Below are 27,134 nucleotides of genomic sequence, written 5' to 3'. Positions count from 1 at the left end.
TATTTTTATTTTTTTTTATCCATAATATTTATTCATTCTCCGCGTACGTACGCCTTCGTGTATGCCTTGTGTCACCGCGCGATATCCGATCGTCTGCTGAACAGGGTTCACGACCCGAGCATTACCCAGCCGTAGGTGTGAATATGGACGAGATTGATACAGCTGTGATTTGTACATCGTGATATCGTGAGAATCGTATTTTTATCGGGAGAAATTCATCTTGGAGCGATTATTGTTGCACAAAAATCGGTCGGTTGTAGTGTAATCGCACAAAGTTCAATTTTTAACAAATCGCCTTTGTAAAACGAATCGCAATGTTAGCCTTTGGCTTGGATGAGACAATTTTTCAACCTCTTTTATGGAAGGATGAATACACACTAAGTGAATACGTCGAAGAATGGATCGGAGTAAATAAGAATCATGAATAACCGTATGCAGGCGCGTGACAATGACGCAATTCGTAAACTATCCGGGATCAATAGTTGACGAGCTCGCTGTGCAGACGATTAATTCTCGCAAAGTAATTTTGAGTTGCGCATTTCCCGCCATTGTTTTGCGAGAACAGTAGGAAAGGAATTTGATGAGCCCGGCTTATTATACCGGGGCTATCGTTTAGTGCGTCGATGGCGCGTCGATACGCATACGAAGCGATTGTCTGACGCCCGGCGTCGCGTGGTTGTAAGAATATGTACTCAACTCGATTAAATTTCTTCGCTCCTCCCAATGCCACGCCTTCTAATTCGCAGCTACCATCGGCATGCGGGCGCGCTAACTTTCGCCGGATCAATTTTATTCTCGTGTCCAGCCGCTCTCTTTGCTCCATGGTCCAGAAAAAAACAAACAAACAAAAAACCAACTCTCTTCGTCAGAATTAATTTAAACGATGCTCGGTGATGCACGAAAATTCACTGAACGAAAGTACCGGATCGGAGTGATTAAGTTCACGTTCAACACCCGGTATGTTGGCGCAAGGAGTAAAGGCAGCTGGACGCGTGCGGCTTGAATTCCGGCAGGTTACGGAGGTCGAGTATTTAATTTTCTCTCCTGAAATCAAGTTTCACGTATACATTTCACATCACGTGTGCACAGCTTCTCGTGGCTCTTGCCGCGACGTTGAATTTTTGGGATATTTGTTTTCCCCATACAACCAGCCTTTACTTCAATATCAAGGAATAATATTAATACTCTGTGTTCCGCTATGAATTCTCTGTTTTCCAAGACAAAAATAATCAATGTTCAGGCTGTACCGAAAGGTGCGAAGTGCTTATGTTACATATGCCAACCGATCCATTAGCGAAAAGCGAAAAGTGGATTTATCAAGCGCTACGACACGTGGAACCTCCAAGTGTGTGCTTTAAACGCCGGCCAGAGAAATCCACGCGTTGTTTATTAGTTCAGTTAGAATAGAGTGGCTCGGTTTCACCTAGAATCAAACATAATAATACGGAGATAGCGTGCAGCTCTTCGAAGTACGCGCTGGTCGCAATGGGTGGAAATGTGAATTCCCAGTAAGCAGATTAATCGTCATGCTATACGTATAACAAGTCTTGCTGGACGGAGGAAGTTGCGGCGTCTCGTATTTGGGTCAAACTGGATGCTGGATAGAAGTGCCACCTTAAACCACAGGCACGCATGGACTGTAATAAAGGCGGCGGAGCGTCATGGGAGGAGGAAATTTCCTCGAAGCGCAAGCGGGACGTCGAGAATATTTTCGCCTGTCCAATCGACGGACACGGTCCATACCTCGCGATTATTATTACCGTCGTAGAATTACCGCACTTATACGAGGCGCAGGAAACCACTCCGCGGTAAGTGCATCAGAGCCTGCAGAGGGTATATTACGGAGGCTGCAGCGCGGTCCCTGCAGACGTTGCGGACGCAGAATCGGGTGATTAATGTACCGCCAACGATTTGCGTAACGTGTAAAACGCATGAAAATCCGGGCTGATTTATTTCCCCAAATAAATGGCTCTTCGGTGTTGTTAACCCCGTTTTTAGAGAGAGAGAGAGAAAAAAATAGAGAGTAGGGGACATATCTGTCGTGCGCAAAGGCGAAGCCTTAGGTGCAGGGGGGAGGAGGAGGTACCTCAGCGAGAAGGGATATAGATATTAAAAATACTGCCAACGAAATAAACGCCCGGGTGAAAAAACATGCTCGTAATATATATATAAGTACGCCGCAAACGACAGTCTAAATCTGAAATAATTTAAGGGTATATACTCGTGCGCTGTGAAATTTTTCTAAGTAGCTCGATATTCTCTGCACTCGGGCTAAAAATGTATCATACGCACGATTTCGATTCCGAGTATTAAAATAAACCGAACGAAATAATCGTCGTGTACACGGTACTTGGCGTTGAATCGCTAAAAATAGGGATATATTCGCGTTGATTGTAGGAAAACGAAAAATTACCCATAAAATATGTAGATGAAGAAATTTCATTTATTCACAAGACCGTAATTCAAAATATAACAACTCATTTTCTTTGTTAGAATTCCGCATATTATTTTGAAATAGCAATCAGTGCAATTTTATTGCCCCCACAGCTGCAAAATCGTATAATATAATATACATATAATATAATGGACATGAACAGTGGCCAAAAGACAAAACCCGCGGAAAGATATGCGGGATTTGAAAATGTCACTTGTTATTGTACAAATGATCAAAATGAACGAGATCACGGATCTATCTGCGTATTATTAAGAGGGAGACGAAAGCTCGTAGGGAAAATATTGTAGGTCCAAGATACGAGAGTGGGTGGGCGGTTGGTGTGTCTGGGCAATTTCGCGGCTAACGATATCCCACTTGGATCTGAATCCCGACGCGCATTGCGAGTGAATAATTAATGCCCCACGTCAGCTGCGGAGTCAGTAAGTTAAGAAGAACGGTTTATTGGATTGGAATTTTTTAGGTTAAAGAACAAACATCTCAGCGATATCTAGTTTGGAAAATTATGCAAGCCTAGAGAAGACGGATGAATGTTACAATATCGCACGTCTTCCCAAAACATATATCGTTACGAAACAGCCTCTTGGCTGCTGTAACAACACCGCAGTGTTATAACAGTGTGTCGGCAAACTCGAATGAATGAATCGGTACCTCGATTTTTCCTATCTTTTAAACGAATGAATGAACGAACGAATGCACTGACATACACGCACACACACACACACACGCACATGCACACGATGTGAACGAATGCATGTAAATAAATCAATGAAATACCCTTTCCAAATCCCCCCCCCCCCAATATCGTGCGCATGTCACAAAACTCCCACGATCTCGCGTACAATTTTCTTAGTCCGGTTAGCCGCTCGCTTCTTTCCTCCCCTCTTCTTCTCGAGGTGAAACCGTTTCCTGTGTCGCAAGCGGCATCTTTCATATACCTGAAGGGCCCCTCGCTCGCTCGATCTCCGTCGCTCCCAGGGGGCCCGTCCTTGTCGTTGGATAGTAATGTACGTATATACATAAGCATATGTTTACGCGTGTGTGTGTGTATGCGCGAGCGTAGGCGGCGCACGTGGGTTTGACAGCTAAGCCTACGGAACTGGTTACACCCACAAGAAACCAGAGAGTCCGGTAAATCGGTAGCTGCATGCGAGAGCTGCGCTGCGCCGCGGACCCTTACAGACAGACTGCGGTTTTAAATTTTCCACGATATTTGGCCCGCGGTTAAATCGCGAGGTGATTTGATGGAGAGCCCGTTACTGTGTTTCGTAACAACGGACGCGCTCGATAAATCTCGGATCGATTAGTCGAGGAGGAAGCATCCGGGCTGCAGGGTTTAATCTCATCCATCGAACACGCGAGAGGATCCTGGGCGGGAGATTTGAGTCGACATCTTACTCCGTTTGGAGGAGTATCGAGGCGGTATAGAGTGAAGGAGGACGCGTCACCGGAAAAGAAGCTGTCAAGTTTTTCCCGCGATGAAATGAAATAGGTACAGGAGGGAGAAATCGTGGGTACCCTGGAAAGTTGGGGAGGTGTAGGTATAATACCGTTACAGTTCTGCGGAGACTCGTCGCAAGCTGAGAGCCAGATGTGAGCCAATGGAAGACACGCGGAGAGAAACTGTTGCGAAAAGAAAATGGCGATTGTGATAAATGGCGGCGTTAATACCCGGTGTACATATATAAGTTGGCAGGGAACGTGAGTTTTGCTGCCTACGTGTGGATGTGCCAACCGACGCACAAACACACCTGCGCACCATTGCTGATGCGGTCCGCGGTGTTGCAGTGGGTACCTTGCGCCTCGACGAGCGTTCCAGGGTTCATAAAATATACCATAATACCGATTTCGTCACCGAAGTCTGCAGGGTAACGTCGAGGCACCGAGGTAGGTATGCGGCGCGTTAAACACAGTCGCACTACGTGTGCCGTACTCTAGGAGAGAATACACACCTAGCTATTGCTAGTGTAGGCATGGTACATCGGTGAGATACGGTATACAACAAGTTTCCAAAACCGTCGATTCCCGATGTGCGATTATTATGCGACCGGTCTATTTCTAGAACCGACGAGGCACTGCTGAGACACACTAATTATTTTTTATTCGTTAGCCGGAGCTACCACTCTCCGCCATTGCTGAAGGAGTCGGCTGGTTGGTTGGAAACAATTGACATTCAACGCGCATTCAATAGGGGGGGCTTGCAGTGGCATGCACCTGTGCACTGCCACCATATACGATGCGAAGTTATGGCGTTTTTCCGCGCCGATCGTATCTCACCGTATATACCGGCGAAACCAACTCCATTTCTGGATAACCATCCACGGCGCAGTTTCAAACTGTATAACCCAACTCGTTGCACGGCGCGCTGCAAGGTAGGTGTACGTATAATACGCTATTCAAAAGTACAATTAATTGTCGGGAAAATCGCCGGGGGAGGCATGGCGCGGCAAAAAACGACGATGGCTCGACCGCAGTTATTAGATACGCTCGGCCGACCGAATCCCTCCTCTTCTCTTCACTTCTTTTCTCTTCTCCAGACTTGCTTCTACATATCTACCTGCATAATGCACGTATGTCTACACCAATCACCGTGCAGCGATGCGCTAGACGGTGATACGGCACTGCGGCTATATTGTCCTTGTCGTCCTTCTTACGTTACGCTCTTGTTCCACTCCCTTCTTCTCCTCTGCCTCCTCTTCCTCTTCCTCTTCTTCTTCTTCTTGTTATACGTTGTTAGGTTAACCGTGTACGACGCGTGTCACCGACGCCCACGGATGAGACCCACCGTAGCCTGACCAGGCCCAAGAAGATGTCGGTTGAGCCGGAGGGAGTAGAGGGCGCAACGAATCCAGGAAGTGCAGCATCGTCCCAACCTGGCAGTGAAATTCTTCGGGAAAGCTTCGAATCCAGTTCGAGGGTAGGCGATGCAGGGTGCGTCCATTCGTCGCGGCATGTCAAGGATCCGTTCGTCTCCAACGTCTCCGAGAAGTACGTGTGTGCACCTATACCTACTTGTCGGCCAAGCTTCCGAAATCTGTGAGGGAGATGAACGGAGAGTGTTGTGCTCTCACAATCAGTCGTACACAATATGCAACCTTGTCGCGCGTCTTTGACACCGACGCGACGTCGAATTCGAATTGGACATGAGGAGGCTGGCTCGGCCGGAGGCCTTGTCGTCTATGATAACGCGTGGGCTCGCCCACGAACGCCCTTCATTCATTCCCTCAGTGGTTCATTCATAAATTCAACGTTCTCTGAAGCCCAGACTGAACGAATACCTGCGTGGAGTCACGCGTAGCCGATGTAGGTACGCGCCGCTTAGCTAGTCACCGTTTCACGACCCGTCCATGCATGCATACACCGTACACGAGAGCGAAGAGTCGGTGGGTACGTCTGTCACTTTCACGCAGGGAGACTGTACCTGCGCCACGGCACCGCGCCGACTTATGTCCACGGAATGAATAATCAATGGGAACACGGTGCACGGTGTGGTCCTAGGGCCTAACCGCGATCGGGAGACAATGCGACTACGGCCTACACAAATATTTCAGGTCTTTCGAGATTGAGAATGTGAGGATTTGCATCGAACAACCGCGGATGGATTATAATTTGTATTAATTACGGGTGATTACAGTCGTCGAGCTCCGCAGCAAGGGGGAGGGACGGAGAGTTGCGCATCTGGACGCGGCAGTTCCAGTATCGGACTCGGTTATACACGGAGAAAGCCGTCGGCTACACCCTCGCTTATGATAAATTGTGACGATGCGTGTCAAGTTTGGCTGCCAAAGCATGACTGATCGGATCAAATTTCGACTTTATACGCAGAATATGGGACACTGCAATGGGCGTTGTTGGTGCCTCGCTAACTAACTGCTACATTGTACCTATCAATTTGTTATACGTACAGTGTAGACGTACTTATATGCGTCGGATTTAGGTTTGCAAACAGCCAGAGACAATGATACTGGGGTTGGCTGGTCTACACGAGAATCCGTGGCGTGCGAGCCGACGCGAAAGGGATTTGCGACAAACAACTGCGGATTATTCATGTAGCATGCGTACTGGTATGGCATATATTACACCCATATGCATATTATATGATATAATAAACAAATAAAAAACAATAAGTACATGCACATACGTATACATACACATGTAAAATGAAGCAAGCTTGCGCAAGCGTAGGATGATCGTTGTCTGTGCTTATGTAAGCGCATGAACCCGTTGTTAGTAATCAGGACACGAGGTCCAGATTTATTCGGACGAAAGAGGTAGGTAACGCACGACCAACTCGTTCTACATCAGATGCGAAGTGTATACACTCATATGTATATATATATATATATATCTGTATATATATAGAAATGTATCTCCATTTAATCCTTAATTTAATATGGATATGTGAAATTCGTCACCGACTTTTTACATATTCGGGATTCATGAAAATAGCCGTAAGGTATAAATTTCTCATAGTAACGTAGAAGAAACGACAGTAAGAAACAAAAAGCGCAAAGATGCAGAAAAATTGTCGTCTTGCATACGGAAAATAATAATTCAATAATTAGAAGCAAAAAAAAAAAAAAATTAATGTAGACACTGCAGGAGTTTTATCTGTCGAAGCAAGAATTTTTACTGCAATAGAAAAGATTTTGCAAGCACAGTCAAGTGGGATTCCCAATGTTGCAAACCCGTTAATTAAACTTGCGAAATTATAGCTGTTGCAACAAATGTTCTTGCCGTCCTCTGTATCAACAGTTCGATCTGCTGGTCCAACGAATTTTTTTTTATCCTATACAGATTTAACGGAACTGGATCTGAGGACCATAAACAATGTTTTCTTTATTAACGAACGAATAAACGAAGTATTATGCAAGGGTTTAGAAAAATGCCAAAATAGATGAGAATCCGATTTTGTAATTAGCCAATGAAAATGCTGAGTCGCGGAGACACGAAACTTTCAAACTCCGGCATAACTCACGTGCCTGATGTACCAACGCTGTTGTGATACCTGTACGTATTTGTTTCGAGTCATGATGTGAAAGTTCGGCGATAACAATGGCCCTGCCCAATGACCCAAAACTGCAAGGATCGTTATTACGTTCGATAATAAAATATCACGATGGTGATGCACCGCTACTCTCCGCACGGCCCAGCTCTTCTCGACTCTTTACTTTTACTTGTTTCAACTTTTTTGCTTCTTACTTTTGCGGACTTTCGGGTTTCGGGTTACCTGCAATAACGCACCAAGTTCTTCTACACGTATGCAAACGTATACGTGTGTGTGTATTACACATAATGTAGGCCTAGTTTGGATTCGTGTTCGGCGACTCGCTGCAGATGATGGTCTAGCGATAAGCGAAATTTACCTACTTCTTACCATCCGAAACTTCACCATTGCATTATAGTCGTAGAGAATATTTGCGTTCAGACCGTTCGCGTTGTGCGGGAATGTTAGAAAATATTACCTTTATCACGTTTGATGCGTCTGCAAATAGCGCACATCCGTCGTCCGCAGTGTTGCCTTTCCGGTTTCTGTTCCGTGTCCAAGGTAACCATGGTTGTCTTAATTTTTAATAAATAACTTGTAACAAGATATATATTACTATAAAGTTTCGTTTGTCTTCTTTTATTTCTCTCACTTAATCACCTCCGTCCATTTCTTGTTGCTGTTTTCTTTTTTTTAAATTTAGATTCTTGTTTTTTTTTTTTCTTATTAGAGGAGGTAACTGAGTTACTCTGGCACTGAAGTACGTTGTACGTTTGAAGATCACAGTTGTTGGTTTCGTTTTTTTTAAATATTATTTCTTGTTTTCGTTTTACTTTCTTGACGGTTGACTAGATGAGTTCTGAAGTTGTATTTTATACAGAATATTCTGAGTGTTTTCCAAATGTTTTTCACATACGATTCGTCGATGCTGCAGATGTTCGTATATGTATATAATTTTAGTATTGTATTTCCGTTGGGCACGTGATCTGTAAAGCGGTATATATGTTTTGTTTACACTATTATACTGTAATTCGTAATTAACAACTAAGCCTCTGTTAATTGCTAATTATAAATTACAGTTGATCCGACGATCGTGATTTAGTTATACTTTTTATTTCTATGCACGCGTGTATATATATATAATTTTTAATTAACAGAACTCTAGGGAGTTCTAATTAGTAAAAACTGTTTTACGTTAGACGTTTATTTTATTATGCACACGTAAATACAACGTTACTACGTTTATACACGCACAATGAAATATTTCGTTATGATGAGTTTTTTTTTTTTTTAAAGCATCTTTAAAAATTATTTCGATATGATTTAACTCAATTCACGCATGTTATCGTTTACATTCGTCGATTCGTATTTCGATTATTGTTATTAATATTAATCGTATTAACTCGAATCGAAATTTCATCGTGTGACTAAAACGGACCCTGCGCAAGGTACAAATATTATTCAACGATGTAGTTCTTGCAAACCGTATGATGTACCAGACTAGTGAACATCTACCACCAAACCGTAACTGCAGAAGACTTTCATTCAAATTCGTGGATTAAAAACGCAGCTGCTACTGAATCGATAAAAATTGCAGGAAAGAGAAGACTGACTTTAGGCTTCGAGGATTTTATTCAGCTGTTCTCCAGTAGACAAAGCTGCGCATATGTGGACCGATACGGGATTAGGAAAAGTGTAAAAAGTGAAATAAAAAGAAAGAAATATATAGAATATACGCCACGTACGTTACAGCGCTCCGTCCGATGCGGCTAATAACTCCACGGCTAATTAAAGTTAATTCAATTTAATTAATCCCCGAAGGTTTAAGGCAATTAGCTCGGTCAGTGGTAAATTGTGATGAGGAACCAACCGCCGCGGTAATCGGTTTGAATTAATCCAATCGCTGCCATGTGTATCTCACGTGCGTTGCTACACGCGTTATGTGCAAAATTTGAGATTTCTTCAAACTGCGAAAACGCTTGAATTTCCGCGGCAGCGTGGCGAGTAAGAAAGAACCGAAGAAGACGACCATTGATGTTTGGAGAAGCGAGAGAAGGTTAAGCATAACAATTAGATGCCGGTGTGAACGCAGCTTCATAATAGCGTTTCGTATACACATATTGATAAATAGTCAAGTCAGGTAATTTAGCGGGAAGATGCGCAGGTTGCATTATGGGTTGAGAAAGTAACGCGCGAGCCCTGCAGCTCTGTTACACTCGTACCTACGCACCTACACGCGTGCGTCTATCTAATTATGATACCGAAAATATACACCATACCGCGTTGATTAATTTAAAATGACGTTTCTGTAATTTATAAGAAAACCCGTTTAAATTAACGACTCAGGGGTTAATTGTGTAATTTGTTAAGGTAATGACGTATCAAGTTACGAAATTGATATGGTAGCCGAGGCGTGTCTGAACGGCATTAGTACCCCCCTGACGGGGTGGAAGACGGGTTACCGAGTCGGTCGCTTCTTCGCTCCGTTCGATACTCAACGTACCGTCAAATTTTCGTATCAATATATCAGAACCGGCTTCAGGGATGCCGGATGCTGGACTGCACGCGGTCGAAGCGGCTGAGCAATCCTCGACTTGAAGCTTGAAGCCGCGACAAATCTCGAGATGAAAAAATCTCGTCGCGGTGCAGACGGCGGAACCGACGCGACGATATTGACAGCTCGCTATCCCGCAAGTTACACAACAGCCGTCACACGTCAGACGTTTCTATTAAAATTCTCTCATTATTATATCGTCAACCTTGAGGACGACAAATCGATGATACGGACAATTGTTTGAAAAAATCCCAAGAATTTATATGTATAAGAACAGCAGACGTATCGACAATGAACGGCGGGTCCTGCGGACGATAAGTTCGGCCAATGCGACAACGAAAACCGCGAGTAAACAGCAAGAACAAAGACGTTAAAATTTGAAATGAATCTCTTCAACACAGGCGAGGATAAATGCTTGTGCATATTGAGGTAATAGTATGCGCAAATATAGTTGTGCGCCTGTAAATATTTACCAGTCACACAGCTGTGATTTGTGAGGCGTACGAAGAAGAGAATTGATAGTTATTTCCCTAAATATACAAGAGGATCGTCTCACGGTGGGTCAGAGTTCCAAAAAGTTCACCACAGATGTAACAAGTTTCAAACGTCGTTTCAAGTAACTTGGGAAAAAAAATTCTCAAACTTTCACGGTTCCCTTCGTTTCTGCAGTTCTTCTCCGTCGTGTCTTTCGCCCGCTAAAACGTATGCCAATTAGCCGAACGTTCAAAGAGCTCTGAATGTCACGTCGCAACGTTGTAACGATATCGGGGTTTACTCAATCTCGAAGGAATTAATTCAACCGGCGGAATGCGAAAGAATTATGAGAGAGAAAAATTATGAGAGAGGCTGGATCGTTAGCCTTATCTGCATGCGGTCTTTTCTCTCCCCCTGCCGGATAAGTTCACGCCTGTACGCACAGATTATGACGTGCTCCGAGTGTACAAGACTCGACTGTCAGTTTGTTAATTCTGTATTCACAGCCCGACAGAGGATTGAATCACTGAACATATTTTAATTGACATTAGGTGCCATTTGAGTTGATATAATTATTAGATTATACCGGTCGGCAGATAAGCATCGATTCATTACGTCTCGAACCGCTGTCTCTTCACTTCATCTCTGATTCTAACACATGCGTTAATGTAATCAAACTCATGTTTCAACTATGCATCACTTTACATTCCGATTGAATACTACGGAGATTCTTGACGGGCAAAAAATTGCATAATATTTTTTCACACATTGCGGAGGAAATAAAATTATACGCACGTAGAAGAACAAAAAAAAAAAAAAAAAAAAATTGATTAAACTCGTGATAATACATGTGAATTTTCCTCTACGTCCAGAAAAACCGAGTAAATCGGGAAAAAGCAATATATACATGTATTTTCATTTTCACAACATTTTTTAAAATCTTTTCAGGCAGCCTTTAATCAGGCAACAAAATAAACCGGAGGTTTAACCGCTGATACGTGTTTAGTGTATTAACAATTCCATTTGCACGTCTGTATATAGATACGAGACTGGATTAATTCATGCAGCGATTGATCGCTCGGAGAATAGGTTATTTATAATTTTATCGACACTGACTCATGGTGTATACGATTTATTTAATTGAACTTTTAAGCTTTGCTAATTTTTTTTACACGTCTCAGCATGCACATTTCTGCAAACGCTTGGTTTCAACAGTCAATACGAGGTTTTAAGGATAAATACGCAACACTTGATTTAAATTTTAGTTACATTTATTTTTTTATTTTTTCGTAACTACAAGTCCGATATGTCAATACCATTAAACCTCGCTGGTATGACAACGACTTGATAAAAATCTGAATAAATCATGAGTTTATCATAAAAATCATGGTATAAAACTTTGCTTACGTTGCACTGTTCACACCCGGGCGTTACGTCGATAAACGTAACGGAAGATAGAAACCAAAAATACACAACCGCGACCCAAAAGACTCGCGATTTCGGGGCCCAAATTCGGGCGTCGGTGTTACCGGAGTTCAAGGATCCAGGGATGAAATTAATGTAAGAGGCGACCGTAGGACACTGTACGAACGATCAAGGGGCAACGTTGCGAGAGGATTGGTGTGAGAAAAATGGAATGAAAATAAACGGCGAAAAGGAAAGGTATAAGAAAATCGCACGTGCGAATCACGCTCGGAACGTCGGATGAAGTTCGGTGAAAAATCGAAAACCGTCACCGGCTGGATCGCGGGGTGACGTTTTTATCTCGCGAATAATACACCGCCGCTCGACAAATATGGAATAACGCGTCAAACAACGCATGACCACGCTTGCGTCCGCCGTCTTGGTCCTCCTCGAGGGAATCGGTTAAGTCTCTGCTCTGATCACCCGGTCCGTCGTCTCGTCCCACACTGAGGTTGTGTGCGCCGCTGAGCCTGTACGGGACCACGTGACGGCCCCTGCAGGAGGTAGAAATTCAACGCGGCGAGACCGCGGTGTGTTGGTTGGGTCTCGATGCGACCTTCTTGGTGGGGACCCAACTCCCGCGAAGAACGGGCCCTCCGCCCGGACCGTGGGCCTCGGCTCTGCGCTTGCACCACGGGAGAGACGGTCCTCCGGGACACGGGAGAAGGAGAGAGAGGGAGCGAGGGTGGGGGGGAGGAGGAAGGGGGGAGGGGGGAGAAGGAGGGGGTAAGAGGGCACCGAGAGAGAACGCCCATAGGCGCGTGCCTGATCTCGCTTTTTAGTCCTGCGAGTTTCGGTCGGCCGATTCTGCGATTCTTACGGTTCTTTGGTCAGGACCTTTTTACTCGCGTCCCTCGCGAAATTTTTGGTAGGGATAAAGAGAGAGACGGAGAGATGGATAGATGGATAATGTTTATAATGCCCGTGGCATAAGAGAGAGAGAGAAAGAGGGAGGTGGAGGAGGAGGAGGAGGAGGAGGAGGAACGTTGGTCTGTTTACTTTTCGCGTCTAGTTTATATATACAATATAAGCGTTAACGAACTTGCCTCCTTCTTTTTTCCCCTCCCCTACCTTTTTCCTTTTAAATCTTAGAAACACCTTCTTTTGTAGTTTAATTGGCGGAAGATTAGGTACACGTATATACGTATCAGATATATATGTATATAATATGTATATAATGCCCACGAACCCGTTCTTTCTGATCTGACGAAGACGGACGATTTACTGGTAATTAAATCTGAAACTAGTTTCGCGCTGGTAGAAGATTTTTACGCGCAAGATCATTTCGACGCAATCTTCTCTACGAGTGAAGAGATGTGGGTATAGCGTTGGATGTAACTTATGACTGCAGGCCGTTTCGTAGAAACTTGGTAGCAATCTTGGAACGTAATACACGGCATACGGTTGTTCAAATCTGACATAACAATTCCTCCGCGCCTCCTCGCACCATCCTCACATACGAAAGAGAGAGAGAGAGAGAATCAGCCGATAATGCAAGTAATGCCACGATGTGCATCTCGCCGGTGGGGAGGGAGTCGACGAGGACGAAGACGAAGACGAGGAGGCGAAGCAAAACGCGTGCTCGGAGTGCTAATTGGACGCGAGGAAGTTGGGTCGGATTTCCGCAGAGTCAGTCGCGGCCCTTGAGTCGTAGGTGGCGGCGTGGAGGAGAATTTAAAGGCCCCAGAAATCGCAGCTGATTGTCGCGATGCACCGTTGCAGCACGAGGCCTGAAAGATCCGTTCGTTTGTAACACCGATCCATTGGTTAAAGCGCGTCTCACGAGGGAACTCGGCGACGGCTTATAATACAAGAATGATTTCTTTTCCAAGAACCAGCGATTACAGATTTAATCTGATTTATACACGACGGGATGAGGACCGCAGACTCTGACGTAATTGTGGTTTGAATCTTGCTGAAGTTTGTCTAGCCAATTAGCGATCTTTATTATCTTCCGCCACGGACAAGTCTGCATTTTATAAACAATTTATAAGCATACCGCGGTGACATTTTTCACTCTCGCAAGGGGTTTTGCAAGTGGAGCTTTCGGGGCGTGGGACGCGAGCGTCTGTTATGCGGTGAAATTTCGAAATTATCACACGTCGATGTTTCGAACAAACGATCGATCATTAAAACCGGAAATAACCGCCCACACTGAAGGGACTCTCGGCGTCTCTGGGCAAGGTAGCGATGTATGGATGGTATATGGACAGAGTATGCTGGATACACACACTCGGACATTCTAGGGACAAGCGTATAATACGCGACAAGGTTCCAGCCCCGAGGCCCTCGGAAATGACGCTTCGCCCACGGATGTTTTGTAAAGTTTATAAAAACTTTTGAGGTGCAGGCTAGACGTGTGGCCGGGATCGGATTAGTTGCGGTTTAATCGCCCACGCGAGCACCGGTTGTCGAAATCGCCTCAAAATTTCGCCTACGTTAACCTGCAGAGCAGTTACCCGAACCAAAAAGCAACGGGCGATCTGGGCGAGTTGACATTTAGCTCTTGAAATAAGGTGAAGTGAAAAGACAGAATGAAGATGAAATAAAAATAAAAAATGAAAAGAAAGGAGACGGAACGAACGATACGAGCAGGTTAATAAACAACGGATATACCGATTTAAATCATACGCGCCAACCACGCAAAAGAGAAAATTTAATTAAACGCCAATTTTTCTCACGTTATACATATTCGTATAGCTATGTAATAAGCCCCACCTCCGCTCTTCCAGAGTGACACAATCCAACCAAGCAGTCGCGTCTGTCTCGGATCAGCGTATGGGCTGCTGCAGCGCATATCCGTTGATTGCGAAACATTGTTGTTGTTTTCTCTTATTTATATCTTTTTCCGCCAATGTCTATCGTTTGTGAAACTGTATAAAAACGGAAGACGAATTAGCGTTTTTCATTTCAGGTATATAATACATTATCGGTAAGAAGTGAGCGGGACCCCGAGGGTACCACGTCCATTGACCGGATGGAGTCGTGCGAATAAATACACGTTTTTGTTGCCCGGCGAGGAGGCGAAGATTACGCTCGTCTTAATAACGCTCAGCGGCCGTCAGGACTCGTTCTATTAATTTTCTAACACACAATTAACCCGCGCCGAGATTAACACAGTTAAGTCAGAACAAATACCGGGGTTTTCTTACCGGCTGTCATTACCGTCTTACGGAGAATGTTAACGAATGTTTCGCACGCGGTTCACAATGCCATTGCGCATGCCACTGCACACTGCAGCTGATGCACATTTGCAGGCGACTATGTTTGAGTCAACGATTACGTGCAGGTTGCATGTACGCACCGTAAGAGCTAGACGAACACCTTTAACCGGAGCTCGCTTATCGAACACCACAAGCATCCAGACCGCGTTTTTCCTTCGAAGAGCCTGCGAAGCTCGCTATGCGTCACGTTTCGCGACCCAGATTCGTTTTCCCGAAAGCCCTGCCAGCGAGCGATGGTAGATAACAGGTCCTCGTAATTGGGTCAGATGCGTGCATGTAAAAGAATTCTCGCTTCAAGGTCGAATCTCGAGCTCGCAGCTCCTTTTTTCTTCTCGTAATTAGCTTTTCACACCGAGAAACGGCGCTTCCAATGTCTTCGGCCTGATCCAACGCAAGAAGCTGTCGGCTCTTCGTCGAGTCTCCAGAACGGGAACGTGGCTTACCACCAGTCACGATAAGGATACGTATCCAAGCAGTCAAAGTCTACGGCACTTGAACTTATAAGTGGTTCACGTATGGGCTGAGAGCCATGGCCAAAGCTCCGTTGCGTAAGAAGATACCATACCGACTAGCCGACCCGATTTTTTCCCATCACCCCAACATTATTCCGCGAAGTTAGAACGAAACGTGTCAGGCGAGGTTCTATCGGCGAATGTTCAACCGATCTTTGCTCCGCGAGGAAATCGCTTCTACAGTGGCTACAGTAAGAAGCACCTTACACATTAGAGATGAACGGTGGCTTCAGGACAGCGAGCCGCATGCAGCTCGTGGCTGTTATAAGCGACGTTAAGAAATACCTACCATGCAGAGAATTTACGCGTAGGTATGGCCATTTGTTTGGCGCGTCTAATGGCCGAGGAGTTCAATACCGTTGGTTGGGCAATTTAACGAGAGGGACGGAGCGCGGGTAAAAGGCTGCCAATGGTACGAGGCGGAGTGCCGAGGGGATATATGGCAAGTCGAAATTCTATCAATCAGATATGACGGAGATATTTGCCGGTCTTATAAAGGATTGATGGCAAAGCATTATATCCTCGATTCGAATGAAGCTGCACCGTCACATGTTAGCCAAAGATTAACCCTCTCTTGGTTTTCCTCAAACACCCGGTGATGAATTGAAACCAGGACCGCGCTTAGAGATGAACTATACAAAACAAATTGACAAGAAACTAGACGGGTAATTACACTTGCCTTAGAGGGAGAAAAGGAAGAAGAAAAAAAAAGAGAACAAACAAATGCTCGAGTGTAACCCGATCGATCGTTGAGTCCATTAATTATGGAGTAGGTAATTTGACAGACGGGTATAATTGTTGCCTGAAGAAACGAGGACGGTTTCTTACAGGGTTCCGCAATATTTGCAAATGGCGATATTGAAAGCCGACTTTTGAACCATGTCCACGTCCATCTCGCTGGAATTTCGATGTGTTTTAAAATGATGAAAAAACCGCGGTGGTCTCGGAGAGTTCGTTGAGGGGTGCTCGTGTATATCCGGAGTAAAGTACGAGTCTGAAAAAGAGGTCCGAAGCGCTGCATAATCGCCCTTTGTCCCGAGATGCCTGTATTTCATCTAGGCAGTTACTCGGTCATTTGGTTGTTGGCATAGGCTAAGCGCCAGCTTTGGTACCGTCGACCACGCGACGTAAGATCGCGGCTCAACTCGGCGTCGTTTGGTCAACCGAAACTTTTGCCAGAACAAATAAACCTCGAGATGGTCGGTCCCTCGTTTCACCCGTTAAGCGTAATTGTCACACGAAGCGTGATTTTACCGCCCACCGAAATGAATAATGTGAATAATATATACGATTCCGAGGATGCTGCGCACACAAGTTGTTATGGCCAAATTCACTTTGCCCGTGCAAAATCATCGCCGGACGGTAGACGGGCGAGCGATCTTTACGATCTCTTTACTTCGAGAGACTTCTTGCGGGGCGAAATGGAGCGAACGAGTAGATCAGAACTGGCTGATTGACGGACCGACGCGAATTCCAACCTCGCTAATTGTGCGAGCTGCCACAGCCATACCTCCGTAAATTGTAACCTCCGCATTGGCAGAGGATCATACGTGTACATACATGAGCGATAATTCACGGACGATCGGACTTATTTTATCAGGTTCGAAGCAAGGAAATTGGAGCGAGTTGAGGTATCGCGATGTCTTCTAGCAAGCATATGCGCGACTCGCGTCGCGTCCTTCGCTTTGGACTGCACAATTTCCACAGCTGTATCGCGCGTCCCCGTAAGCGGTGGCTTTTACTTTTTTCCTCCCCCATTTCTTCCCCGTTTACTTTTTTCTCGTATTTCCTATTTATTTCACCTTCGGTTCAGTGTTTATTTTAAGCGCAAAAAGGCGAAAACACCCCGTGATTGTGGGTGCCGCCTGCAAAGTGCGCGAGCCGGGCAGCGAGCGAGCTGCGATCCTCTGCACTGGTAGACCTTATTAACATTTCTCTGGGATCCGAGGCGAGATTAAATTGACAGCAAGGATTTGCGAGTTGTTTGTTGCCCGCAGCACTGCAAGCCGCAAAGCCGCAAGAGCAAACCACCAGCTTACAAAGCTACAAAGCTTCCCTCTTTGCCGCCGCTCCTATCGCTGCTTGTCGCCTTCTTACACTCACTTCGCGCTGTGAAACGTTTTAAGTCAACCTCGATCCGGAACAGCGGAGACTTCGATGTGTCTTCGCTAAAGAGGCGATACACAAAATGCAAATTCAACGAATTCACAGAATTTTTAGCAAATTCAAGATGAATACAGTATAATGATAAACGTCTTGTTCCCCTTTGGGATTACGATGTAGTTTAATATAACACGTGTTTGGTTATCCGAGAATGATTGTCGGAATGTAAAAACCTCGCGATCGCTTCGGCTCTTCCGGCATTTCAGGATAGATTAAAATTTAGATTTCCCAATAATATTCTGGAAGTTTTTCCGATGTTCACTTATATCTGCTGATTATTTCTTGCCGATAATTCTGTGAAACCAGTCACGTAGAGGATGAAAAACGCTGACCGATCGAAGATACGGAGCGAGATCGACGGTAGCATGAAGTTGGGCTATGGGGCGATGGGCATGGTGCCTGTGCCTCTTACCCAGCCGGTGTTACCGGCCACAGTGTTTCGTGGATGTACGAGGGTCGCGTCGGGCCCCTTGACCCGAGTTTCGTCTCGATAGAAGCCGGGGCATTCCTCCATGGGGAAACGGAATTACGTAACTAGCGAGTAGGTACGCAGGTACGGAGCGGTCCACCGCTGCCAATCCATCGGTAATAATCTCATTAAATCCTCCCGACGATTTAATGACACGTCGACTGCCGCTGCTGGCTGCTCCGAAAGAACGAACCACTTCGATCGAAACTTATTACTTTCGAATCGAACGAAGCTGCATCGCCTGTCGTGTTTCTACGTCGAAAAGAATGGTCAGGTGCCGCAAGCACGCATCTCACGCATCTCACGCATCTCACGCACGTGTCTATCTCCCGCGTGTAACATCGTTCGATCGTGTTTCTACATTTAGTTTGCCGATTTGCCGCTCAATCACCGCCATCTAGTTTGCCTGTGTCATTCATCGCTTCATCGCTCAGATGTGTGTATAAAAAAGGTCTACTCATGTGCTTTTTCGCTTAATCAGCTTTGAGGAAACAAAATGAAGCAAGGAAAAATTATGAACTTTATTCTCAAATAAACAAGAAAACCCAATAACATTATAACATCGTCGATATGTTTATTTCATAATTTTCTTACCAACGTTCCAGAAAGTCTGATCGAAGTTAAAATAAATCAAAGCTTTCGAAATACCGAGTGTTAATTTGATCATACGCAAGTCAATTAAGGTCGCCCATAACAGAAACGTCAATTCATACTCCGTTAAAATGAAACCACAACTCGAATCAAAATGAATTTTTCACCAATGACTTTCGAGTCTGCGGAGATGTTGCGGTGACTGATCGAATAATTGACGCAATAAGTTTACGCAACAGTAACAACAGAGATGCTAAATGGTTTATTCAATAAAAAGCAAAGGGTGCAGAAGGCAGAAATAAAACCAGCTAGTTGTTCATATTACGAAGGTGCTTTAAAGACCAGTGAAAATTATGCGGAAAAAGTGCAGACTAATTAGGTCACGCCCTAAATGCCAGATGGCGTTTGCAAATTCAAGCGGCGCGAAGCCTAGACACTTCGAAGGAGGAAAGGAAAGTTAACGTTAGATTAATGACAATGTACAGAATAAGTAACTAAAAAAATCCCAAAGGAATTTTAGCAAGAAGTTGAAAGAGATTTCGACGAGATGTAGGATGTTGCGTCAGTTTCTCCGTCGAGCTTTCGCTGACATCTGGTGTTTCGTATACATAACTCGTGTTTTATGGCATTTCGATGAAACACTAGAATCGTGAACGCTGATTCGATTGTACGTAATTGGAAAAAATAGGTGCTAAGAAAAAAAAAACAAAAAAAAAAAAATAAGTGCAGCACGAAGAAGAAAAAGAAAAAGCTGTGTCGTGGCAGACAGGCAGATCGAAAGCTGGGAATACCGAGGTGCAGACAAAGCTGGGTCGGGAAATATTAAGGGAAACTGGAACGGCGTGTAATCCGGGGTTGCATGGCAGGCGCGCACCGTGTAGTCGGGTTGTTTTCTTTGCCAAACACGCGCTATATTATTGTCTCGTAGGATATTTAGCGTCTCACCGTTGTGGCTATGTGGCCCAGTGCTGTTAAAATCTATTCCCAGCTCTATTCTAAGTCTGTCTTCTGATGTGTCGTCTTATTAATGTCTACTCCCCCTTAAGCCCCGAAGAGCCTCAACTCTGACGCGTTGGTATGTGTGCAACCGCGGCAGACGCGAAGACGGAACGAGCCTCCTACAAATATATATATATGTGTATTATATATACGTTTAACAAGAGGCGGGTAAAATTGGATTCTCGTATCACTTCTGGTAGATAATAATTCATTCGCGGAGCCGGAATTATACTGAACGAGCGGTTCGGGGGCCGGTGACGCGTTCGCGAGAGGAAAGAACGAAAAAATAAGACGGAAAGACACACGAATACCGCAGTTATCGAACGAGAAAATCTACTCTATACTACGACACCCGGCCGGTCTTATACGTGCAATATGTAAGAAGCTTACCATTTTACTCATTTCCGATTTATCAACCGGCAATCCGCATCCGTTGCCAGTAAACCAGCAGGCGCGATAGGCGACCACACTTTGGTAACTCTTGCAGGGTACATGACTTGTACACAATTCGCGTAAAGTCTTTTGCATCGAGTTCACCCTTTGCTGCAGCGACACTGGAGGATTTGAGGAGTCGATAATTCATTTCCCGAACTGGACTACATTTGAAGAACTACCTGCTCATTGTCAGCGTGATATCTCGTTATTTAATTTTCTTTGGTTTAGGAAGCGATCGGAGTGACGACGATGACTAAATTTGAGATCAAACGTAACTTTATTTTTCTTTACTTGCAAGTCCTATTCTTACAGAGTTTCTAGAGTCTACGGGTTGTTTGAGTCCCTTGCAGTTTACTGTAACACCAGATTCGCAGGCGAGAGAACGGATTCACTCTTTCAGTGATAATCACTCGCGCGTCTGTTTGCATTTACGGGAAGTAAGCTAGGGCGTTGGAACGGTGCCAAATAGATGATAATACTTGGCGAGTGGTGTATGAAAATGACCGAGGGAAATAAAAACACCTATTTTTTCGAGCAGTCCCTTCAACTCGAATGGAAAAACAACACGGAAACTTCCATGGGTCAGAGGATGGGAAAAGCGGTAACTGACCCAATTCGTGATTGGGAAACGCCCGGATTAACCTCGTAGTTCTGAGGACTGCGGACTTGTCTTTTATCTCACGCGGAAAATAGCTCGCTCACTTTTACGTATAGAAATAACGTACCTAATGTGTTGAAACAGCTGCAACGCTTCTCTTTCCGTGTCACGAACTAGCGAATGGTATGCATCGCATATGCTGCTGGATGATAAGGAGCTGGAAACTCGAGAAGTGGCGGAAAAGATGCGAATGAAAGGAAAAAAATTAGGAGAACCCTTTTCTTCTAACTTTCTAAATTTAAAATTCAACTGAATTTGGAGATTCTGGATAATTGAAAAATAAAAAAATTCCAAGACTTTCAACAATGCTTATTTTCTTGAAACTACCGACGGATTCTTTTTTCAATTCGTTCAAAAATTTCTACTTATTGTTAAAAATGATTAACATGACATTTTCATCGATGATGTGTTATTTATGATTGTCTAACCTTTCGTTATGTACGAGTATGCTGTAAAAATTCCAATTATATCAGTGTACGGAATTACTGAGGAAAATCTGAGAATAAAGTTTTCGTCAGAGGATGTAAGTAAATATTGCGTGGACAGACGTGTATTAAAATAAAAACATATGCACGTTCACCGGATGTATTGCAAAATAATTATACTTATTTTGTGTGAAATAGCGTATTATACCAATACCTAGACGTATAGCGTAAGAGTTTGTCTGGAAATATAATCGGCATAATAAGGGAGGGTTTTGTTTCCTTGCATGAGTAAATATTATTACAATATTCATTTAACAGGCCAGATTTCGCCTTAGAAATAGATATATATATATATATATATATATATATATATATATATATATATATATATATATATATATATATATATACATATATACATCGTTATGTAGCTGAGCTTTGCGGATATGAGATTTTCATTTGGTTTATTCTTAAATTTAACAACAGAAGCAGAGGAGGTTTTCGCCCGCCCGTAGCATGTAAACTGTTTGAATTAATGCTGCCTTCATTGCGTTTTATGTGTTTTATGTGTTCTCCAACATTCGGAGTATTTATAGCGTATACGTGTATACATATATATTTGCGGGCAGAGCCGGAAGATGTCCGTTGAGTTATGGTATCTCGGTCTTGTCACGTCGATGTGTGGACGATCACACATACGTGCACCGACGTGCAATGCCAACGCACGGAAGGACCGCGATTCGAAATTAATTTATCAGAACGTCGTAAAGCCCTTAGGAACTTCGGCCATCCGTACGATGAGACGTGCGTGCATGACGTCCAAGGTTTTCAAATTTATGCGACTCACCGCCGTGGCAGGTATTAACGAGATATCACAGCCTGCCGCCACTCGAATTTCTGATCATTTCGATTATAATTCTGATTTATTTTCATACCGGCAATCAGGCGGCGGGGCTTTTAAGCCGTAGGTGGTGAGCGGGAGGAGCGATAATTTGCATTAAAATGTTGAATTTATCTCGCCGAGTGATTTATTTCTCGGCTCCTTCTTCTTACATTCTCATTTATTTCGAATTAGGTGTACGTACTAAACTCCCGACGAATGCTTCGGGATTGTTGCGTGACCGTACGCTCGCAGCTGCTAATTATCAGGTTATGAATTGTGAAAATTGAATAAATATTGCGTTATGCTCGTGTTTTTATTTAACTTACGTGCAGAGTTAGAATATCCATCGGGATTTGGTCAGATTTATGGTTTCGAGTTTTCGAATCTGCAGGCTTCCTCGTAAATCCCATGTCCTTCCTTAATTGTCATGGGTAAACACTGAGGTACGTGTACCTGCTGAGCACTCTTGTTAATGTCGGCACGAGTGCGCAATTGTTATCCGCATATTTTTATAGTCTTTGTCAAAGAAATTTGTTGTTTTTCCGGCACTATTCATTCCATATATACACACAACATACAATTGGGCGAAAAGTGTTTACGATAAACTGCCATATATAAAACATCTCGGTGTCTCTTTACATACTGACAACTTAAGGATAGACATTTGTGCCAATGTGATTTACCGGTCATACGACCACATCCTCTTTTGTGCGAACCGTTCAAGTCGCCTTTTGCACCGCACTGATTATACAATGTGCTCTAGATTTTTTCATGATTCTTAGAATAAGATTAATCGACGGGTGTACACAAAGTTCACGATGAACCTGTCGCAGTTTTCTCTAAAGATACGAACGTCGTCAAAACTCGAATTATTTGAGGTAAAAGTCTGACGAAGCGTAACGTAATCAAAATGACGAGGAATTTAAAATATATCTAAATGAAAACGTTTTATGCGATTGCATTTGGAAACCAAGATCGCTAATTGGTTCTGCGTGACGTTTCGTGCGATTTCCTGCATCATACTGAAAAGATAGAAAGCGTGGGTACCTTTGGAAACTTGAAATCAAGAACTCAGTAGGCATATTATATATGTTTCCTGATTAAAAGCGTGCACAGCATTACGAGGCATGAAAATCCTGTTTGCATTCGATACACTTGATCAACGTCAGTCACGGAGACACGATCGAATCAGTCACAACAAATTTGCATTCTCTTCCACGTTATTTCCTAATTGACAAAGGGCTATGTTAATCGCCGTCGCGGTATCACCTACCGATCAGCCGTTCCTCGGCCTTCGACACTTCCACACGTACTACCAGAATTTTTGTGGCCATACATGCGCCGTTTGAACGAAGAACGTAACCGAGCGGCGACGTAATCCGAAATATCACAAACGTGTCGCGGAATCATTTGCTTGGAGCTTAAATGAACGATTTCGATTCATTACCAAATTGAATCGGAAAGATTTTCATTGATTTATACCTTATCGTGTAAATTTGAGTGATTTCCATCGATATACAAAGCGGTTTCTCGATTGGATAGATTAGCAGGAAATGACAACAAATTAATGGACATCAACTAGAATGCTGGAACATCTTTGAAAATACATACGAAACTACGTGATTAGTAATGGAAGTCAGTAAAAAGTTAGCGACTTGTAACTATTTAGCGTTTGCCGCAAAACCTCGAATCACACAAGGACAATTTACAACACTTGTCGCGTCATTTTTTCAGCGTAATCACGTAATTCCGAAGTTCGTCAATGATTTCCAACGATTTGCGCTGCCTATCTCGATATCGATTCTTCCTTATTTCGTATACAAACATTACAGTCATCCAAGTTCCTTCGATTTACAATTTCATTTCCAACCGTTGAATTTATGACTTCCTCGCTCGTCATAGGCTCTACGCCGCAACCGTTTCGATCACAGAATTACGTATTATAGATTACACAAGGTAGGTACAGGATGCGTACCTGTAGGAGAGGAAAAGGATCGGGGCATGCACAGTAAGACAGTAAGAAGAGTATAAAGAGTTGCAAAGGAGCACTGCGAGACGCGGGGCAGCAGAATAATGTGTGTTATCGCGGTTGCGCGGCACGGCGGCATTGCTTTTGAAGATTGCTCGGCGGGACTTGCGCCCCGTAACGTACCTCTCTCCTCTCCTCTCCTCTCCTCACTGCTTCTCTACTCTACTCTTCTCTTCTCCTCTCTTCTCTGTACCAACCTACCTACTGCAGATGGGTCCGTCCGATTTACATACGCCCGACGCACTCACACACGGGGCCTTATTAACCGGCCCGCACCAACACACGTCCTCTTATTAAGCACACCCACAGGCCGGGATCCGGAGGGACACAGAAGCGCCGAAGTACGGTCGCATACCTTGTTGCGCTAACAATACGACCGCCCACGTGCGGGAGTCGTACCCAGATATCTCGTTTTATTATTATTCCCGGCCTCCCCCCCCCCTCCCCGCCCCGACGTTTCTTTTTCTTGCCGTCTTATTTCCTGCTCAAGAGAGTTTCTCCACCCCGAGTCGTAGCTGCACGTTGTGCAACGTTGTGAGCAATAACCAAGTCTTTCAGGGATTTTGCAAATTTTTGCATCACTGTGCTTTCGCCCTCTGCGTTATAGTCCGACGGTGAAACCCCCTCGGCGAGGAAAAACGACACCGTGTGCAATTGCCCGCGTGTAGTTCGAGGAGTAGATTACATATATATGTATATGTAAGTACTTCATACGTATATAAAACCACATTATACGCTAGATGCTCCACAAGACTTTATGCGTCGGAACGTGCGTTCGTCTTTTCTTATTCCTGCGGGAGAGAGTAACGCGTCGCTCTTATATATATATATATATATATATATATATGTATATATATGCGGCCTGTAACCACTGCAGGGTGCGCCCTCTTGAGCGGGACAAAGTCGAAGAACGCGGAATATTTCTCTCTTTCTCTTTCTCCTATAGGTTCAAGTTTAGCTTTTAAGTATCGATTGTTCACCGCAGTATGTCGCAGATTGCCTTTCCTCGGCCGGTCGGGCTATCTTGAAATTTATTCGAGATATTGAACCCTGCACTTAAACAGGAAGGTGATGTAGGCACCCAATAAAAAGGGGTTTCTGCCGCGCCTTGTGCGCAGAGGTGGTTAATATTTCTCACCATGTTAGCCATGCATTGCACTTCCGTAATAAACACACCTGGACTTTTCAATCCCAATCGAATATCCGCCTTGATGGCGATAATTTTTTCCCCCGGTAGGTACCATTTATTGTTAGCCTCAATTTTGACCAATGAATAACAGGCGTCACCCCGAGTGTGGTAGAGTGCGGTTTGACGCAGGTGGTGGTCCATGGTTCTGTGCTCTCGAAGTCGACGGACTTGGCGTTCTCCTCGCCCTCGGCAAGTCGGCGTCAGCCCCAATCCAGGTATACGTGTATTCGTGTATCAAGGCATCTATAATATACGCCGGTCGACGTTTCCGAGATATTTCGTATCAAGCGCCTCTCGAACACGAAGATACGCCGGTCATACTGCGAGAGACGAAGATATGCAAATTTTCGTTTTTATCCGGCAGTAAGTCGCGCCTCGCGCTCAGCTGCAACCAACCGACCCGTTCCGATTTTATTATGCAGCGATGCGAAGCCGCGGTAAATATATGTTCTCTTTCGCGAAGCGAATGAAAAAAGAAAAAGAAAGCGTAAAAAAAAAATAAACAAAAAATAAAAAATCGACGACAGAAAGAAAAGAGACGAAGAAGAAGAAAAAGAAAAAAACAAGAAGCAACGAAATAAATTGATGAGAAAAATTAACACCCGGTCGGATCACCGGCGATGGTATCTCCGCTATTTATTTTCGCTCCCATGTGACGTGGTGTGCGAACGTTCGAAAAAATGACGTACTTATCTAGATTAATCGACATCTCGCCGGTCCTTGTAACCCAGATTTTGATGGTTATGTAGTTGGAGCGCGGAAGAGGATCGTGAGTCACGATTAACGAAATCGAAGATACATTGGCACTCCGCGATTACGTTTCGATCGTCGAAAGGACTTATAGCCTGGAATATCGCCCCCTTCGCGCCCCGTCCATCCACTCGTCAACTGTCAGCGCGTGAAAGTCCGAAACAAAGATGAATTTGTCCTGGGTATTCCTACCGCCTCGATTGCCACATCAATTGCATCGTCGACCGCTTGTCGTCTCGCTTACATCCCGGTCCCACTTCTGCAGCACCTCGCGATCAATAAACCATCGGGAAGAAGAACTTTTCTTTCTTTCTACCTCACTGAAGAACTTCGTTTCCGACCGGTCTGCATGAATTGCAGCCGGAAATCGAATTTCGAGGTGATTTGTAAAAAATAAAAATGGAAAAAAAAAAAAAAAAAAAAAAATAAACTACTAAGACCGGCAACATCCAAACTTCGATGTTTCAAAGCTTTTAGCCTTCCCACGATCTTCCACATCGGTACAAGAACAACAAGTACGGTAGGTGTCCTGTGCTCAGAAAGTTGTAAGGAAGTTGAGCTTGCGAGCCTGACGACAGTCGACTCTGAGGATGAAACGTTTGCTGGGCATGATGAGCCCTGGGCAGCGGTTCTAAATATTCAAAGCACGCGTACCTTTAAAGTCACAAAGTGACCGACCGCTCGCAGGGACGACTTATCAAATAGTATCCGAGCTGAGGGCAATTGCGTTTACAGTGCAATGCTCGAGTATATATTACACAAGTCGGCCCCAGGAACGTGCAGCGGTGATCACAGGGCATTGCGGCGGGTGCGTAAAAGGGTCCGATAACGCCACGACGCTACGCTACGCGACGCGACGCGAGGACAGGACTTCCG

At 44.4% G+C, this 27,134-nt stretch overlaps 1 protein-coding gene across 3 annotated transcripts in view; it reads right to left on the bottom strand.

Annotated features, from left to right (window-relative positions):
• The window catches only part of LOC124413689 (myocardin-related transcription factor A-like), a 169,090-nt gene that overhangs the window by 19,217 nt on the left and 122,739 nt on the right, over positions 1-27,134 (bottom strand). The window contains exon 1 of one of the 3 annotated variants that reach the window (XM_046894423.1): positions 7,918-8,224. The exons of the other annotated variants lie outside the window; for them this stretch is intronic. Within the exon in view, the coding sequence (XP_046750379.1) occupies positions 7,918-8,008 (91 nt within the window). The 5' untranslated portion in view covers positions 8,009-8,224. Of the gene's footprint in view, positions 1-7,917; positions 8,225-27,134 lie in introns of those variants that run through there. 3 annotated transcript variants of the gene reach the window in all.

The sequence above is a fragment of the Diprion similis genome, chromosome 12 (genome assembly GCF_021155765.1).
Source record: "Diprion similis isolate iyDipSimi1 chromosome 12, iyDipSimi1.1, whole genome shotgun sequence".
In the NCBI taxonomy this organism is placed as follows: Eukaryota; Metazoa; Arthropoda; class Insecta; order Hymenoptera; family Diprionidae; genus Diprion; species Diprion similis.
This window is presented reverse-complemented; position numbering and strand designations above follow the sequence as displayed.